General features: G+C 37.9%; 1 protein-coding gene and 1 non-coding gene across 4 annotated transcripts in view; both read left to right on the plus strand.

Annotated features, from left to right (window-relative positions):
• Window positions 1-20,200, plus strand: part of POLA1 (DNA polymerase alpha 1, catalytic subunit) — a 208,148-nt gene that overhangs the window by 31,302 nt on the left and 156,646 nt on the right. For all 3 annotated transcript variants that reach the window (XM_065630908.1, XM_065630918.1, XM_065630927.1), the window contains exons 19-26: window positions 563-679; window positions 1,534-1,709; window positions 2,187-2,316; window positions 2,647-2,766; window positions 3,733-3,829; window positions 4,372-4,496; window positions 6,973-7,122; window positions 7,351-7,473. In XM_065630908.1, coding sequence (XP_065486980.1) covers window positions 563-679; window positions 1,534-1,709; window positions 2,187-2,316; window positions 2,647-2,766; window positions 3,733-3,829; window positions 4,372-4,496; window positions 6,973-7,122; window positions 7,351-7,473 — 1,038 coding nt within the window. The remainder of the gene's footprint in view (window positions 1-562; window positions 680-1,533; window positions 1,710-2,186; window positions 2,317-2,646; window positions 2,767-3,732; window positions 3,830-4,371; window positions 4,497-6,972; window positions 7,123-7,350; window positions 7,474-20,200) is intronic.
• On the plus strand, window positions 4,092-4,222 carry LOC135984648 (small Cajal body-specific RNA 24). The gene has a single exon (XR_010605693.1). It is a non-coding gene; the product is annotated as a small Cajal body-specific RNA 24 (non-coding RNA).

Genomic DNA, 20,200 nt, shown 5'->3' on the forward strand with positions numbered 1-20,200 from the left:
CCACAGAGGCTCATGTTCATCAGGGAGGCGTTTTGCTTCCAGCTGAGGTTACAGACCAGTGTTGTCAATGTCCTTCTCGTTCTTTAAACTTTGCAAATATTGCTGGAGTACTTTCATATGTAAATATGGGTTGCAAGGTCTTCCAGACCACATTTAACAGCTATGCCTGTTGTAGTGTGAAAGGAAAAAAATTACATTATTTTGATATCAATATTGAGACTTTCATGGATGGAGAGAAAAGGAATTAATTACTTATAGCTAAGTTTATATGCTGTGTAAAGATTTTTTTTTTTCTTTAAATCCTGATCTCTGGCATTTAAGCATAAGGCTGAATTGTGCATGCTATGTGCCAGTTATAGAGCCGATTTTGCATTGTTAGTGTTAAGACTAATGAATACTGATGATAAACATTCTCTTAGCAAGTGCTTTCTATGAGTGAGATAATGCCATCAATTAGTTGGAAAAAAACACAAAGGGCAAAGGAATACTGAGTGTGTGAAAAGTAAGTCTTTAAATTTGCATTTGTTGTAACCTTTTTTTTGTTGTTTTTGTCTGCCACAAGGGTCATAATATTTATGGATTTGATCTGGAAGTGCTGCTTCAAAGAATTAGTGTGTGCAAAGTCCCTCACTGGTCCAAGATAGGTCGGCTGAGAAGGTCCAATATGCCAAAGCTTGGGGTAATAAGATTGTTCAAGTCTTTTAAGCCCCTTTATGTTGCATGTGATTAAAAATGAATTAATTTTGCAGAGGAATTGTAAATGTGACGCTGATGTATTTTGACTGTTGGTCATGCTGGACTTCATGTGTCCCAGATCAGAAATGATGAGTGTTTATATGACTTGTAATACAGTAATAAGCTAAACTTATTTTCAAGTTAGGCTAATTTAATTTACATATCTCAACTAGATGGTGGTAATGACGGATTAATTGCAATAGTCTTTACTGTAACAGTCTTTGTCTGCTCTAACTGTAAAATGAGAAAATATAATTTGGATTGATGGGTGAATCATCCCATAGAGAGCTGCTAAGTTAATAATTCTGTAGTTCATAGTGTGTATTTTTTCTGAGGACAATGTGTGAGGCTTGGAGTGTTGAAGTGCTGAATGCGGCTGCGACTTTGCCTGTTGCTCTCCTTCCTAGAAGCCGAGATGAGTGTTTATGTGTGGTTTGCTCTGTGACTTTTTTGTCCTGCTATTAGTACAAAAAAAATATCTTTGGAGGAAAAGCAAAATTCACACCCATCTTCTTGTTTGGACTATTCTAATTATTAAAGGAAAAAAAAAAACCACGGCGTGACAGTTTTAGAATTAAGATCTAACTAGTAATGAGAGTTAAGTATCTGCTTTTTCATATCCACATACGCTGAAAGATACCATGGATTCCTTCAGGGCAAAATTATAAAACTTGAGTGTTAAGTGATCAACTGACTTGACTGAGGCCTATGAGCCTATATTTTGGACAGATGTTCTTTGCTAATGTTTGTGTGTTTCATTTTGTTTGGGTTTTTCTCTCTCTGTGTGATATCCTTAAGGGTCGAGGAGGGTTTGCTGAAAGGAATGCTGCATGTGGTCGAATGATCTGTGATGTTGAAATTTCTGCTAAAGAATTAATTCGTTGCAAAAGTTACCATTTATCTGAACTGGTCCGTCAGATTTTGAAAACAGAAAGGATAACAATTTTACCAGAGGAAATTCGAAATCTGTATAGGTATGTTGCTGATCTGTGTTTTTAATACTTCACTGGAAAGTGGAGGAGCTATTTAGTTTCCTGCTATACAGTTTCATCCTTGCTTAGTTGATTTGTCGTGGAGATGCAGACTTAGCATACTGGTATTTTAAAAATAAAATATTATCTTAACAGTATTTTATAATGTTTCAAGCTACTGGTAGGTGGTGGCTTGTTACGTGTAAAGCAAATTGATTTGTGAGGTCATTGGTTTAGATACCCTAATAAGATATGCAAGCTTGTGTTTTGCTTTTTAGGTATGGGTTTGTGTTTTGTTGGGTTTTTTGTTTGTTTGTTTAGGTTTTTTGTTTTGTTTTTTTCAACTAAAAGAGCTTGCTGTGTAATTCACTACTGGTATGCTACAGATGCCATGTTCTGTGCAGCCTATAGGTCTCAAGTACTACAGAGTACATAGGAACCTGATTTTATTTTACTAGGCCATCTTGTTTCTTTTCCCAGTGATTCTCCTCACTTAATGTTTATGCTGGAAAACACCTGGATAGATGCCAAGTTCATTCTCCAGATCATGTGTGAGCTGAATGTTCTGCCACTGGCCCTTCAAATAACAAACATCTCTGGGAATGTCATGGTACATTTTTATTACTCCCTTGCCCCGCATTGTCCCACAAAAACAGTCCTGTATTTCCTGTGTTTGAATTGCTAGTTTTAATTTGTAAACACTGTTGATGCTGCATTTTTTTTTGTGACGAGTGTGAGAGTTGAATGATCTAGTCAAGTAAAAATGTAAAATTTCCAGAAGAATATCACATTTGAGTTTTGTGCATGGTAGTGATACAGAATAATATTAATGATAGGTTAACTTCTAAATATTTGAAAGACATTGCTTAGCCTGGTTTTGTATGTCAGTGTTTTCCATGCTTTGCTTTGAACTTTTTTTTTTTTTTGCTGTTGTCTATAGTCGAGGACAATGATGGGTGGACGATCTGAACGTAATGAGTTCTTGCTGCTTCATGCATTTTATGAAAAAGACTATATAGTCCCTGACAAACAAGTTTTTAAGAAACCTCTGCAGAAACTGGTGGGTCCACTTTTTCTCTCTCTAAGAATTTTTATTAAAATAAAAAAACCCCATTCTTCTATCTTTTGCATATTGCCATTCTGTGAGAGCACAGAACCCCCAAATTTAGATATAACTTAAAGTTACATCTTCTGATTAATTACAATTTATTGTTATTGACTTGATAATAGACAAATGTATGGTTTAAAGGGACATTGTAACACCTTTTACATTCTATCACAGATCTGTGGAAACTCAGTTGCTCTTTTAGTTTAAAATTGAAATAAGCTAAGTACTTGGCTCTGTAGGGTTATCTTAAGAAGATAGTCTGTGTTGCTTAATAGATGCACATTTGCCCTACAATTATTTTGCTGCTAGACAACATTTCAAGTATAATTCATAAGGTAGATGATTTGAGAACGTGGGTAAAATATCCAAGGCTATTTAAAAAAAATACTCATTTGGATAGTATCAGTGTAAATATATTTATAGAAACATCTGTATGTTTGTTGGTAAACAAATTAATATTTCAGAATGTATCTGTATTTCACTGTATTTTTCTTTTTAGTTTTACTTATTTAAATAAGTTCAATAGCAATTTCCAAAGCAGTTAGTTATTTTGATTGTATAGTTTGGGCAAAAATACTTCTTCTGGGTCATGAGTTGATTTTTTTTTTTTTTCCTAGTGTTTACTTTTACAACCATCCAGAAAATGCATATTAGTGCTATGTTGAATGACGACAATTCCTTAAGGTCTTTGTAACCTCTTGCTATCAGCGTGTTCCTATAGGAGTTGGTTTGAATGCTATTTTGACATGTAGAGAGCTTTAACAAGGATAATGATGAAAACACCATGTTTTGCATGTATTTTAAAAGGAACTCTGTGCACTCGCTCCCAATTTCATATTTGATTTGCCAAAAATAACTCCTCCAGCAGTATAGAAATCTTGGAGACTAGATAATGACTTTTTTAAATGCCAAATGTAGGTGGATGAAGATGAAGATTTCGAAGATCAGAATAAATCAAAGATAGGGAAAAAGAAAGCAGCATATGCTGGGGGCTTAGTCTTGGATCCCAAAATTGGTAAGATGTGGCAATTTTCTTTCCTTCTATGCAGCTAGAGACAGGTACGTTATATTAATGCAATGCAAATTGCAGTGAGTGCCATATGTGTTTCTTGTGGGAGTTTGGTGTGGTGCTTTGGGAAGGGGTTGTTGCATACAAGAAAATTCCCAACATTGTGGAATTTCTTACCCTTGGGAATTCCCGTTTTTTTTCTTTGTTTTTTGTGAGAAGATTATGATCTTGTGAGGAATTAGGACTGTATGTCTATATCACTTTCTAATGGACACGTAAGTTTTCTTTCAGTTTCTCCTCTATGTGGGGAAAACTGTACAAGTGTCCTATAGTAACACAGAAGCTATCTGTTCAACTCTGGTGAGTTAATGGGGTTGGATCGTTCCACTTCTGACAGCTTTCTATAATGGGTAGTGGTGCATCTCAACAGCTACTTTAAGGGAAGCATGGTACAATGTTTTACTGTCACTTAAATATTACTTGTGGAATTGGATGAAGTCTTTAGGGAGACTGAGTAACTCTGACTTTTGTTTTAAACTCTGTTTTAGGTTTTTATGACAAGTTTATTTTGCTTCTCGACTTCAACAGCTTGTACCCATCGATTATCCAAGAGTTTAACATCTGCTTTACCACAGTGCAGCGACTGTCATCAGAAGCACAGAAAAGGGCAGAGGTTTGTGTGCTTTAACTTGTGACTTAACTTACACTGTCTTGTCTTCAGTGTGTTTTCTGTGAATCAGCTTTTAAAGAAAGTGTTCTTTTTCACTGTTTAATGTGTTTTGTTTCCTTTTTTCCCATCTGACACTTAAAAAACTGATTCTTGTTTAAAGATGCAGCATGGTAAGTTTTGGTTTGGGACCTTTTGTGTATTGTATGTCTGTCGTCTTCCTTTCAGTAATATGACAAGGTTACCCACCTAACTGACTTAAGGGAAGCCAGTTGATGTGATCTTTTTGGATTTCAGTAAAGCTTTTGATACTGTGTCTCACAGTATCCTCTTGGACAAGATGTCCAGCATACAGCTGGATAAACACACGGTGCACTGGGTGAGCAATTGGCTGACGGGCCAGGCTCAAAGGGTTCTAGTAAATGTGGTTATGTTGGCCTGGTGACTAGTCACTTGGTTTGTTCAGCCTGGAGAAGAGGAGACTGAGGGGAGACCTCATGGCAGCTACAGCTTCCTCACAAGGGGAGGAGGAGGGGCTGGCGATGAGCTCTTCTCTTTGGCAGCCAATGACAGAACCCGAGGGAATGGCAGGAAGATGTGCCAGGGGAGGTTTAGGTTGGACATGAGGAAAAGGTTCTTCCCCCAGAGGGTGGTGGAGCACTGGAACAGGCTCCCCAGGGAGGTGTCACGGCCCCAAGCCTGGCAGTGTTCAAGAAGAGACTGGACAAGCCCTCAGACACATGGTGTGAACTGTGGGGTTGTCCTGTGCAGGGACAGGAGTTGGACTCAATGATCCTTGTGGGTCCCTTCCAACTCAGGACATTCTATGATTCTACTCTTTTAGAATCTTGGTAACGTCTCTCCCATCTAAATAAAATCTTTGTATTCTCATGAAACAAGATTTTTAGTGAGGCTTTGTTGGCCCTTTTCAGCCCCAGATCCTCCTAGCAATTCCTAAGCTCCTTGATGAATTTCATTCTAACTTGGTAGAGGCTTTCTAAAGTAAAGTTGCCACAGAATTGATGCAAACATACCTGAATGAGGGAGACACAAGTCTCATGCTTCTGCCGGGTGGAAAGAATGCAATATGAGCTCAACCCTTATTAGCAGCAAAACTGTGCCTTTGGCATGTGTATCAGGGAGTGACACTGTGACTATGTCAGCTGTGAGACCAGTTTTAGAGAAATTCGTGTCATTTAATACAGCATTAAACTGTATTAAACACATCTGGGGAACCTCCTGAAGGTGTAGTTCCACATACTGTTTTCTTACCAGCTGTGTTGGCCATGGCTTATCCATGGCAGCTTATTCTCCTTTCCTTAGCTGTGCTGGCTGTGTTGGTGGAGCTGTGCTGTAAACTGAAGCAGTGAGCTGGTCAGGTCTAAAGGTTAAACCTCAGGCTTTTATTTTTAACTGGTGTCAGCTCACAGGTTGGAATTAGTGTGTTGTGCATGAGTAGTTATGGGACATAGTTAGTCCCACAACAACTGAAATACTAGTACCATAGCAGAAATGAGGAAAAAGTATATGGAACTCTGTCAGTAAGTTCCTCCAAACTCTCTGTGGATTTACTCCACTTTCCTAGGTGTGCTTCAGGCTGAAGCAGCTCATTTTGATTTCTATCAGGGTATGACATTCAGTCAGGTTTTGGTGTCATTTCTTGTTATGGTTCTTCCCAGACTGCTTTACTAAACTTGCCAACGTCATAGTGTCTCTGTTGCCCTTTCTTTGTATATTTCTGTCTCTTTCATTGTGCTTGAAATTTCTTCCCATTTTTGCTGAGCAACCATTTCTGCAGTTATGCTGACAAGAAGAATGTGTGCTTTCTGTTAGGTTGTTGCTTGGCTATAATCAGGAGTTGCTTGGAGTGGAATTTGCATTCTGTTGTTACTGTTGATTTCTCTTTTGTCAGTTATCTTATTCAAAGTATCAGTTCCACAGAGCGTGTGGTCTATTTTAGTTCTGAACAGCAAGAATACTTATGCAATAATAAAAAAAGGATTTTTTTTTTTCAGCATGGAAATAATCATTTGTGTGTGTGCTTTTCTTAATATTTTTATATCTGTCTATATATAGCTAAGAGTGAGAGAGTGTTTTGTTTATGTGGATTTATATATATACACATATATATCTGTGTGTGTATATATATCTGTGTGTATATATATCTGTGTGTGTATATATATGTGTGTATATAAACCACACACACCTACATTAAAAAGAAAAAAGGGTCTTCCTGCTAACTGGTCCATGTCTGCCTTGGGTTTCTCGCAGACAGAGGCAGGCTTACTCTCCGTCCCCTAATAGGGAGTAGGCAATATAGTTAAATAACATGAAAAAGCTCTCATATTTGGGTTTGGTGTGAGATTTTTTGTTTGTTTGTTTGCTTGTTTTTCCCCCTCTCCCCCCCCTGCAGCTTTTCACTTAACACATGAAAATCTAATCTTCAAGCAAAAAATGATAAGCAGTGGTGGTCATTTGACAGGTCAAAGAAGAGGAAGAAATTCCAGAGCTTCCGGACCCATCTCTGGAAATGGGAGTTTTGCCTAAAGAAATCAGGAAGCTGGTGGAGAGAAGGCGCCAAGTTAAGCAGTTAATGAAACAGCCAGATTTAAATCCTGACCTTTATTTACAGGTGTGTTTTATAGAACTCCTTTGATTTTTCCTTCTGCTCCCCTTAAGTGCCCTGATCAGCCTTGCAGAATAGGGATGATTAGTAGTGAGCAGTGATTGTAATGTGCTTTACTCGTAGCCCATCATTGCTGCAGACTATATAAAATGCTGTGAATGTAATTGTGAATGTTAAGTTCTGTTCTCTGTTGGCTATGGTTGTATCATTTTTGCTGGTTATGTTTCTTTTCAGTATGATATCAGACAGAAAGCTTTGAAACTCACCGCTAACAGCATGTATGGCTGCCTGGGATTTTCCTTCAGCAGATTCTATGCCAAGCCTTTGGCTGCTTTGGTGACACATAAAGGGAGAGAGGTAAGACACTAAACAGGTTATACACGCATGTAAAAAGGATGGATTCAAGCCACCTGCTTTTTCAATGAATGGGAGAATGGTCTTGTTTTTGAACCTGCTTTTGGTTTCAGAACGGTAGTTTTAATCTTATTGTACTGCAGAAGTTGGAAAAACGTGAAACTGATGTCTAGAAAAGAATCAGTTATATGTCTCCAAAAGTACAAGTTGAAGCTTTAGCTAGAGCTTTATTTTAAATTAAACTGCTTAGTTTCAGTGGTCCAAATTATGATGACAAAAAAAATCAAGGCTGCTTTCACATTTTCCATGAATTTCCAGTTCTGCTTGATAGATTAGTCTTTGATTAGGTGGTATGCTTCAGCTTTGGATGAGCTTGTCTTTGGCCAGACTGTCCTGTGCCCTGGTATGTTGGGTTCCTGAAACCTTAAAGTTCGTGGCAGGGCTAATTAATCACAGAGTGAAAATGGATTACGTGTCAGGGCCTTATTTTCAGAAACTGTTTGTTCCTTAAAATGAAGCTTTGCATTAGCTTCAAGAAACCAGGTTTTAAGAGTTTCTGTTAACTTTACCAGCAAAACTACTCTTGTTGATTAGGATGGCAGCTGAATGCAGACCACATTGGTTTGGTCCCAGTGGGAAAAATAAGCATTAAAGATCCAAAACTGATACACAGTGTCTTAAAACACATATTTTTCATGATGCTTCATATTAGTTCTTTATAGAGATATACCTCTTTATATAGAGAATACCAAGCAGGAATCTACAGAGGTGACAGGATGGCTGGTCAGCCTTTTAGTTGAGAATGGAGATGGCTGAGTTCACATCTGTGTTTAGAGGCACGTACTCCTGTGATGTGAGGGCACAGCTCTCCTTGCTGTGGACCACCCGATGCATGGAAGGTCCATGTACAGCCCTCAGCGGATGTGCATAGGGGCATTTTGTTTCTGAGAAGGCATCTTTATTTTTAAAAGTCTTCCCACCTAAACAGTTCTCCAGAGACATCTCCACATTTGCTGTCCTTCTAATTTATGTAACCAGTACATTTAAGCTCACTAAGAAATAATTTCCAGCTTTGATAACTGTAAATGTGCTACACATTCATGTGAATTCAAAAGTTAATGTTTCCTCTGCAGAAGTGATATCTTTTATTGTTGTAAGAGTCTGATGTATATATGTACAAGGTTGGTATGAAAAGCAGCTGAGTATCATAGCTTTGTATTTTCTAGCAGTATTTCATGAGTCATGAATTTGACTCTTTTTTTTTTAAATGATCTCCATTAGTCATATGGAGTAGCTGTCACAAACGGGGTATTGTATGGATACTTGAGCTTTTGGCTGCTGTTGGGGGGAAAAATACTTTTTGATTGCACATACAGTTTGTCAGGTGTCTGTGATTTATCAGTTATGAGACAATGGCACGTGAAATTCTGGTGTTCCTGCATTATGTTCCAAAGTGATGGTGGAATGGGAAAATCCTAAATAGGTGATACAGGATGTGCTAGGGAGCACTTTGAGACACTTTCTCTGACATGGTTGATTTTTGATTGGAAAAGATTTCTTACCTCTTAAATTCTGGTGGTGGTAGAGCTGGGCTTGCTTCTGCCGAGCCCTTGCACACATTTGCATCTCCAGTTTTGTAGTTGCTCTGAGTTTGGGGAAAAACTTAATACTGTGGTACAGTGTTGCCTGAATGTGTTGTACCCAGTGCAGGTCAAAAAGTTCCTCTATGAACTGGAGCTGCTGGGAGCACGGCAGGGAGATGCCAGTGAAAGTCTGGGGGAATTGGTCTGCGTCTGGCAGCACTAGCGCTGAGCTCAGCAGGGCTTTGCTGTCTTGGGAGGTCTCTTCTGTGCAGTGCAGCACTCCCTGTATAGCTAAAACTATCTTTATTTTTCCCCCGTTCCTTGAGGTACATTAATATTCATTACTCTAGATACTGTGGAGATAGCAAACTTTTGAAAATGTGAGAATTTTTCAGGATGATGTGTAATTCTAAGTATAGCAGATTCTGATGAAATACACTGTATACGCCCTGTTCTGAAAACGTGCATTTTTAGGTAAGTAGTCAATAAATAGTTACAGCTTTATTAGTTCCTTATTTCTTGAGTAGTGGTTTTTGCCATAACAAATGACACAAGAGGACACCTTAGTTTTGTTCGGGTTTTTTAAGTTTAAATATTTAATCTGGAAAAATACTACCTTAAATATTTTATTAGTCTTTCTATTTATAGGTTTCCTCTTGCCATGAAGTGCTAATATAAAAGAGGTGAATGTTAAGTATCAGGAAATTTGGGTTCTCTGTATGAAAAGGTTAATTAAAAAATAACTATTATGGAAAAATGTTACTGGTCTAATTTTACATGGCCTTTTACGATGATAAGTAATTGATACCTTTTTTTTTTTTTTACTGTTGTGGAGGAGACCTGGGTAAATGCAGGTAGGCTTGTAGATGTCTAAGTGGGAAGAATACCGTGTGGGATGAAAACTGAACTTAATGTTTGCACTAACACAATTAGAGTTCAATTTTAAGTCTCAGCAGAATAATTGAAAGTGGTTAATATATGTATTTCAAGTTGAAGAAGTTCTTGAAGCTCGTTGTAGCATTAAGTTTTAAAGTAGCAGAGAGAAGAATGAGTTTTGAAGACTTTGGTAAATTGCTGCTTTCTAATTGTGTGGCTGAAGTACCTTTCACTGAAATGGTAGGATGACCGAGTACGACAAGCACCTGATGCCAAGTGCCTTGTACAATGTCTCCTGGACTGTAACTTCTCTTCGCAGTTTGGTGATGCCAATTTGCTAAAAGTAGTGGAGCTGCCATTGGGTTCCTTAGGTTGACTAAAATTTCTTGTTGTTACACATTGGCAAATAAGAACTTGTTTATAACTATGCTGGTGTTTGACATGTTCATTTTGGTGGCAGAAGTATTAAATACATTGTGGGAAGGCCATTTATAGAGCCAGATCAGAGCTCTAGGACAGAGTGTAATCTGTGAGGCTGGATCTCTTCAGTCAGCCTTAGAGAGATAGGAGCTAGTGCTTGAGCTTTATTATCTTAAGACAGGCAGTAGAAATGTAGCAAAGCCTTACAACTCTGGGCAGATGTCAGCTGGTTCCAGCAGAGAGGTTAGTGTGTGTGGTTCTGGTGAACGAGGTGCAATTTATGTGGATAGGGTGGCAATGCTGGTGAGTTTTCACTAGATGGCGATAGAGACCTTGAGATCATTAATCAATTAAGACTTTCACTTTTGTCACAAAGTGTTTTAATCGTTGACTACTAGGTTTTTTCAAACAGTTCTTCCTTGTTTATTTGTTTTTATTTGTGGGTGATCTCTAGTAGGGAAGGTGGGCCATATAAGTGTGAAGTTGTCAGAATTTAGTGTCTTGTATATCACAGGTAGAGTGGTTGAGTTCTGGTGTATTTTGGAAGAAAAAAAGGGCAAAAATTTGGGGTGGGAGGAAGTAAAAACTACAACTCAGATCTGTTGGACCTTTTTGGAAAATGTAAATGCTTTCCTGTTTTGAGCATTAGAAATACATCAGTTCTTGTTCTCATGACAAATTAAAAAAAAATTTCTGCATTTGCAATCCAAATGTTATATTATTGATTTGGAATGTGTTAGAAGGATTCCTGGACCTTCTCCTTCTGTCCCCCTCCCTTCCCTGTGTTAATAAGCATTTGCTTGGACATTGCTCTTGTGGTAACTACAGCAGTTGCTTGCATGGAAAAGTAGTAGGAAAATATTTAATATATTTTTAGCTGTCCTTTAATGTAATTTAACAACTGGAAACAAGATGAGTCGGTGTTGTACAACCAGCCAGCTCTGCACTAGCAGGCAGCCTAAGGTCATGTGTTTCTTGCCTCTTTAAAGGACAAGGCTTTTGATGAAGTGTCAGTTCTCTGATTTCCCAAGTGTGGGATGCCCTCTGCTGCAGGATTTTCCTGCAGGACAGCAAAGTTGTTGAGACAATTTTATTTGTAGGCAGCTCGGTTGCTAATGGCCATCACTCAGAGCTGAGGCGTTTTCTAGGTACTTGCTTGTTTCCATGTTGGTTTTCGTTGTTGCATGTTTTTGCCCAAACAGGTAGGAAACTTGCCTTTGAAAGGAAAATAACACATTTGCTGTTTTCAGCAGTACTAACAGGTAGATCTGGTGTTACAGTATGCAAAATAAAAGGAGGAAAGAGGCAATTGGGTTAATTCCAACTTTCTCGTTCAGATCCTTTAGATACATTCTCAATTAATAATTAGTTTAAGGCCCCAACAGTCAAAAGGAAAGAATAAAAGCATGTTATTGCTACAGTCTGAGAAAAGAATGGATGAGGGAGGAGAAAGATGGAGAAAGATGAGCTCATTTTTTAAAAAATTAAAGAAGGGTATGTAAGCAGGTTAATGGCCTTCTATTGTAGTTGTCTTCTGTAAGAAATCCACGCTTTTTTTTTTTTTTTGAGAGAGAAAGAATGTCTCATTCATCCAGGGAAATTGATCATCAGCTACTTTGTCTTAATTACATCTAAAGCATTGGTTATATAGTCTGCAAGGGTTGTCATGTGAATGGGGCGATCGTCAGACACCTGGTTTCTTCCATGTTTTGGTATGGGAGAAAGAGGTTTGTTAAAGGAGGAAAAGGAGCCTCCCGAAGTCTCATGTAAGCATGCTGCCAAATTAAAACAGGGATTACAACATCAGCATAACATTTTTGGAAGATAGGGAACTTGATGGCTAAAGGCTAGGGAAAGAGTTTCTTAACTGCTTTTAAATATGAAAGTGGCAAACTGAAATCTTATGAGAAATAGTGCTAAATTGTTGCAGTATCCCTAAATGGAAACTGTTGGGGTCAAACCGGTTGTCACTGTTGTTAAATTTATCATTATGTATGCAATTGTGAGCCAGTGAAAAAAATATGCACGTTAATCTGCATGCTAATATCCAAAACGAGTTAGAATAAACATTTGAAGGGAGAAGCTGCTTACAATCTGAAAATGCAAACTGAGTACCAAATAGTAGAAAAATTATGGTAGATCTTAACATTCATTGAAATGAAATGTTATTATTGTTAGTCAAGTGCATGAGATGACATCTGGTCTGATAAAGACTTTTGCATCTCCAAGGAAAGGAAATGAAACATTTCAATTAAGAAGAATGGCCAGAATATTTTGGGTGAGAAGGAAATTAGCCTGGAGGAAAACATCTTATTTTATTTTGGGTGGTGTAGGATTTTTTTTTTCCACTGGACAGAAAGGTTTTATTTAATGGATATTTGTCAAGAAATGTGTAGGAAGATTGATCAGATTCAGACTGATTGTATAGCAAATCAGATGAATAGAGAGACTTTCTTTTTCTTAACTGCTTATTATAAGATTTTCCTTCTCGCTTCCTGACTACTGATTTCCCTGGGTAGGTTATAGAAATTGCATGGCCCCATGGTGAGTTGGATCAGCCTGGTGATCTGAGTTGGAAACTAACTCTAGAGGAAAACCAGATTGGTTTTTGTTGGATCAATGACTCACTGCATGATTTTAGAGCTGGTAGAAAGAAGGTTGGAAAGTGGGCACAGACCCAGTATGAGATATAAGGGGTCAGGCATGACCAACCTTTTTTTCAGTTCATACCTGACTGTGAAACTGTATGATTGGTGTTAATGGGACGAACAGGTTGGGGTTCTGTTTGTTTGTTGTTTTTCTTCTGTACTTTTGTTTTTTCTTATGCTTTCCTGTCTTCTGTTTTGTTCCTGTCTTGCCAAAAGACAGATTTTGCCTGAGTCTTTCCTTAACCTGGCTGACTAGGGAACAACAAGATATTTCTCACCCAAAATTGTGGTAAAACTGAAATCCAGGTTGCTGGAAGACATCTTCTGCATCTGAAATGTAACAGTGTGTCCCCGTGTAGAAGCCATATGTGTTATGTAGAGGGCTGATACCTCAGGAACAGGAGAAATAGAAATGTCTCCAAACATCCACTGGTAACAGGAGAGACTCTCAGGTGTGCAGTGGAATATTGAGGAATGCACTTGAATCCTGCAACCCCCAAAGTGTGATGTGCTTCAGCATTAGCATAACTGAAGAAATCCTTTAATCCTGTCTAGAATACTGTAGGGATTATGAAATTCAAAAGACAGAGATCCTGTCTTGGTTCTCTTCTTCAAATACTGGCATAGAAATGCCTCATAAAAGGGGGGAGATATATGAGCACTGGAGCTTCACCATAAAGATGAGAGCTTTTGCAATGTCACAACAACATTCGTAAGTTGCTTAGGTTCTGTTTTCAAAGAACTTCATTTTTTGCTACCTACTGTTCAGGTTGGAAGAATACGAATTCTAACTGCTGTCTTAATATTTTTCTCTAGCCTACATATTTGGTAGCATAACAAGTCTTTGCAGTACACATTTTCTTAGTTTGTTAGTAGCTTGACATAAAGTATTTTTTGTTTTGAGACTTAACAGAAATTGTTCTTCAGGGTGTTTTTCCCTTACACTTTCATCTTAAATTTGATGTGGGCCTGTTCTAGAAACCATGGGTTTGGATACCTAGATGGTAATAAAGTTTTCAAAATAAAAGAGCCTTCAAATTAGGAGGAAAAATTCCACTTTCCTTTTCAAGTACTATTCCCAAGAGTGTAGAAAAATGATCTAACTGAAGTGTCTGTCTCCCATGAGACTTAAATAAATATTCATAGCGTCCTTCAAAGATATGACACCTTGATCTCATAATCAAAAAGTTTCTATTTCCTGGGAATGTTGCCCACTGTGCAAAAGCTCACTGTTGCACAAGAGATGGCATTAGAAGCTTTTTACCCGATCCCCAATTACATGATCTATTCTTTATCATCTTGGATGAATACTCATTTGATCCTATTAGATCTGCTGTTCTCAGGTGATGATTTATGGCTGGTGATGATGCTACATATAGGGAGAGGCTGAGAACTGGATTTCTTCAGTCTGGAGAAAAAAAATTTAAGGGTGGAATTAACTGTGGTTTTCAACAACCTAATGAGGGCTATCAAGAACAAGTCAGGCTCTTCCTAGAGATGCACAGCCCTGTAGCAGGCAGGGCCAGCAGTGTCTTGGGCAGGAGATTGGGTTAGATGTTGTTTCAGAGACCCCTTTCAACCAAAATTGGTTTATAAGCATCAGTTTAAAAGTTCCTTTAATTCGCACTCAGGTTTACTGCCAAGGTCAGCTAGATATAGCAGATACAAGAGAAGCGACTTGTCATTTGAAGTGAAGAAAATTAGCAGGATGAAGATATTTCAGCAGTGATACTCGTCTTACCAGGCTGTTTGGTTTCAAAGCTAAAAAAAAAAAAAAAAGTCTTTGCTCTGAGTACTTTAAATGCAGGTTTTTCTGTACAGATCAGGTTGTGTGGTCTCTTGCATGTATGTCCTTTCACTGCGCCTGTGCCAAGATTCATTGGCTTAATTTAGAAGATATGCATGAACAGCTTATGCTATTTTCAGCATTGAAATATACTTATGAGACAGATGAAACCGTTTGTTCAAGACAAGATTTATTTATCTGTGGAAGGTGGGCTGTCTCTACTCCTGCAGGTACAATACCTTGTGAGGATACCAGAGATCTTGATGGGCAACATCAAGAATTCTGCTTAGGACAAAGGATTCTTGAGAAGTAGATGTAGTTTAATGAGCTGGGGCATACCTGATGCAGATCTCTTAACATAAACAAGTTAGAAGCAAGGAAACCTGTAAGTCAGGCATTTAGCCTAAGCTAATTTGTTCAGACTTCCTTTCTAGTAGAAAGAGAGCGGTGTCAAAGCCGGATGAAATAAATCTCCCCAAATTTTAGAGTGTGATAGGTGATTGAAAGGCATGTGAAAGCTTAACTTACGCTTGCTCGCTCTCTCTGTGCTTTCCTTCCAGTGGTTATACATAATGTAATGCAGGAGATGCTGGTGGTAGTAGTGTTGTCTTTAGCCTCAGGCTATGCCCTTTGTCATACTTGCTGGGTGAGGTTTCAGAGAGTAGGATTAAATTATATATGTTGATATCTGCTCTACAATGTGATGCTGTGTGCTTGTGCTGATTTGAGCCACTAGAAACAGTTGCTCCATAAAATCCTATTTCAAGACCTAGATTAGTCAAAAGTAAAATAATTTAAAAAATAAGACCAGTTCCATTTACCTTTCAGGTTAAGTACTTTATGTTTTTGTATGTTCTAACTGATAGACTTTTAAAAAAGCAATAAATAGTTTTTTAGGTTGTTGGGGAGGGAAGTGGTTCCCATTTGTCACCAAAATGCAGTGCTCGTCAAGCAGCGCTCATCAAAAACGGGGAATGTTGGAATGTCATTTGAACCTTACTGTGGGGATTAGTCGCTGGCAGTCACTTCTATTTGAGCTTGTGCTAGTCCTGGTGATTACATGAGACTGGAGGAACTTTTGAAATTTTCATAATGGTGGTTAGTAAACCCTGGTTTAAAAAAAAAAAAAAAAAAGGTGCTCCTTTGACATGTAGCCTTTATGAATTATGATTCGTGGTTCCTGCTGAGGTAGGAGCAACCAGCCATAGCCAAGCAGGTGCATGACTGATTCATCTCAGATTGATCATGCCTTGTTAAGTTAATGCTGTCTTTCTAATTACTTGCCTTGTTTATGAAACAGACCAGAATTTGGAGAATTTAAACTATTGGAAGTTGTCAGAAAAGTAGGACTGTGTAATAATCTGCTTTGCTGAAATTCGGGGCCATGTTTTCTGAAATGCCTGGGTAAGAAGGGTTTCTGTGATAGAGATATAGAAGACAATTTTTTTTTTTTTTTTTTTTTAATCCAAGGGAAGCAAATCTGCAGAACAGTTGCTGGGGAGAAGGATGATTATGGCAAAGTAATCACTCAATAGATGGGCTGTTTTGGCCTTCAGTTTGGTACTTTGAATTGTTTTGTGCACTGTTTCATGCTAGTAGGCAATACCACAGTTGGCACACTAATAATTTATTTTCTGTTTTCTCTGACTGACTTCAGTGCAAAGAATGTTTCCAGTGTTAACTTCATTCTTTTTCTTGGATGCTTTTTTTTTTAATTGGGATATCAAACTGTCACAGACTTTGTGCTGTAATTGGGAATTGGCATATGGAAGACTGCCACAAAACTTCAGGGATGTCACAGCCCTGTGTTTAAGTGTATCGCAACTTTCTCATTGGTTTGATGTGGTTGGAATTTTACTTGTTGAATCTAGAACCTCCTTGAGTGTCCCCGTTGATTTTTGACCAACCCAGATATAAGTCAAGCACAACTTGTTTTGGTTTTCATGTAACCTCCTTAACTTCTCTCATTTCTCCTCCTCGTCACCCTCAGAACTCAGCATTATCAGTGTCTTCGAACTTAGGCAAATACTGCTTTTGTATTTGCTCAGAAATCTGTTAATTTCTTTAAATCATAATACCGCCTCTGCCTTGGATGTTTTAATGTGTATCGTACCTAGCTTTTTTGGTTCAATGCATAACTTCATATTTTTCAACTTAAAAGTAGTCATCCTGGAGCTAAAGAAAAATCAATGAAAAACCTGTACTTAGAGAACCCCTGCAGAAAGCTTTGATTAGAGAAAAGCTTTAGATCTGACTCTTACGCACAATTGTCCATCAGGTGGTCAGTCATTTTGGCATGAACTACTGTATACCACAGATGCTAGAGATAGAAAAAGACCTATTACGTCATGTAGTTCATCTTCCAAAGTATGTATATAGTTACTTCAGCAGAGACACAACTCTTCTGGTTTTTTTTTTTTTTTTGGTTGGAGACTGTTGTCCTTCAAGAAGGCACTTCTAATTTTAATTTTGCCCTGTTTTTTGAGCTGATTGCTTTTTTGTGATCACTAATTTTTAGCAGATTTAAAAATGGAAGATGAGCTTGCCTTCAGTAGGAATGTGTTAATTGACAGGTGTCCTGAAGTTCCACGTTCTTGGCAGTGGTCCAGGATGACAGAGCAGTAATGATTTGGAAACTGCCATTCCTTTCTGATGAGAGGATTGGAGGAAATCTGTGAAGTTATTAACTACTACTCGCTTCTAACAGATTGTGAGAAGATCATTATGGTGTGTAATTAGTTGAGATTACCTCCTTTATGCAGAATGTTTGGGGTTTTTTTTAAATTCCTTTACATGCTGTCTTACGGCTCACCATTTTTTTTTTTTTTTAATCTTGTCTTTAATGTTCTGGATGGTTACTCTGAGGATTTGAGTAAAGGATCATGTTCCTGTCTCTGTGTGGTGTAATTAGTTCAGCTATTTAAATGTTATCTGGAACCCATTTACCCTATCTGTCAGTTGCTGCTTAATTCAGTGAAAATGCTTTTATGTAAATCACAGAACAATACTTCTGACTTGTAACAAGATTGGGCTGAATTTAGGGGACTGAAACACTTCATCCTGGAATAAAAATGTCTTGCTGAATCAAGGGTAGAAGATTATAAAAGCTGCCACTTTATAAAAGTGTATTATGCTGACATATGTATATGTATAAATTGAATTAGCTGTGGTACTCCTACAGTGGGAAACTTCCCACTGATTCTAAAAAATACAGGGAAAAGCTGGCACACATGAAATTTTCCTCCCATTTTGCACAGTATTTGTTAAGTTGGACCAATGTTCCTCTATTTGCAGTAGGCTACTATTTCTGCATTTCTCTAAGACCAGCCCTTTAGCTGGTCTAAGAATATTTGGAATTGATGCTTGATGGGGAGAGGGGCAGATACTTTCCTTTTACTTCTTTCCAAGTAATTTCTTAATGAAAATGGTACCTTCTATGACTAGATGTTTGCACTTTATAGGGATCTAGTGGCATTTTTAATGATTTTGATTGCTCTTAAGCTTCTGTGGAAGATTCTGTCTTAATCTGGGTTTATTTTATAACCACATAGCAAATGTGAATTTTTTTTCTTCCATTCAAATAAAAACAAATCTCCCTTTCCCCCCACCCTCCTTTAGCGTACAGACCTTTGGCCATCTGATTATTTGGTAGTGGATTTTGAACTTTGATTTGATTATTCAAATATTTAAAGAAAAAAATTATGAAAGTCTCTTATCTTTCATATATGAGCAAATCATCTAGTTTTGTTTGGATTTTTTGCCAGAAAGATGGGCTTCTGACATGCTGACCAAGGGAAGGTTAATAAATGTGGCTTTTGTTTGTGTGTCTCGGTTTTCAGCCTGGAGTGTAAGCTTGTGTCACTTTGTCATAAATACTGTGTTAAATTACAGCATTTTTTTTAAGAAACTGTTTGATTTTTTGCCAGGGATTCCTGAGCCATCTAGTAATAGTTTCAGGGATCCTATTCCTTCTCTGAAATCAGTGCCAATTTTGGACTGTGCAGCTGTCCCAGTTTCCTTTTCATTAATTTTCACTGTAGGAATGAATGTTTGTTGTCTGACATTTATTATATTAGCTTATTTAAAGTCGGTTATTTCCTTCCCCACATAGATCTTCACTTTTTTTTTTTTTTTTTTTTTTCCTTAAAACGGAAAAAGGAATAGATCTGCCAGAGGAGATCTTGATGGTAAAGCAGTATGAAGTGGCATTTATTTGACTATTCCAGAAATGATCCTTCTGTTATTCCATACAGTACCGCATAGCTTTTGGCTCAGCTGGTCTGCATAATAGGGGAGAGCCTCCCTGCTAAGCCAAGCAACTCCTTTTTGCTTCAAAGAGCATGTGAGGCATGCATGGTAGTAGATTATCACAATTATCAAGTATCAGGACTGACTTATTATTTGTCCCTGGCCTTTTCCATCTTAACTTAAGGAAAGCCTATTTTGTGACTGCCTGTCTGCCCCTCTCTCTGAGAGGAACTCGGGTTAATAGTTTATTAATAGTCTGTGTTGTACATAGAATATCACAGACTTGCTATGTGCTCTTGAGCGTAAGGGTTTTTTTTGCAGTCTTCTATAACATCATGCTGCTTTCACTATTTAAGCTCTTCAGACAGTGTTGGAAGCAGGCATCATTAATGGTGTTTAGTTTTTTATGGTCTGATAAGGTTTTCTTAAAACAAACAAAACTAAAACCAACCAAACAAAAAAGCAACACAACGAACTTTTTGCATGCTTTGCATAAGATGGAGGTGTTGGGTTTTGTCTTTAATTTTCAGTATTTGTGTCATGGCCAACAGTTGTTTTAGGACTCCAGTTAGTGACTCACACGTGTTCCACAGGAGGAAGACTTGGTGCTCTCTGAGGTTCTTAGCTGCTGCAGTGGATGCTGGGGCAGGTTGAGTTTGGGAAAACCTGAGCCAATATGCGTACCCATAATGAAAGAACTCCTTTACATGTTTTGCTTTTAACTGCTTTTTAAATGCAACGGGCACAGGTGCTTAAAAGTTAAGTCAGCTGTACTTAGTGTTTGGAAAAAAGAGTAATATGAGAGGGAAACATTTTTGTAGACAGCAAGTAATAGCTCTTCTTTTTATTATTTTATTTCTGTTTTCCTCTTTCTTTTCTTCCATGTTTCTTCCCAAACAAGTATTTAATCATGCTTTTCAGGGTGTGTTTACTTGAGGATGGATGTGGAACAAGGGAGGAGTTGAATTGTCGGTAGTTGAAGAGGAAAATAATTATCCAAAAATACTAACAGCTTCCCTGACAAATGCAGAGCGTTGAAGCTAAAACATAAGGGAGAAGCATGAAAATGACTTTTACCTCAGTGTTTAGTTCAGTCAGTGTGTTGAAGTTGGATGTCAAGAAGAAAATAAAACAATCTGTAGATGATAGCTATGGGTCTTCAAGTCACA

Source organism: Caloenas nicobarica, chromosome 1 (assembly GCF_036013445.1).
Source record: "Caloenas nicobarica isolate bCalNic1 chromosome 1, bCalNic1.hap1, whole genome shotgun sequence".
Taxonomy (NCBI): domain Eukaryota; kingdom Metazoa; phylum Chordata; class Aves; order Columbiformes; family Columbidae; genus Caloenas; species Caloenas nicobarica.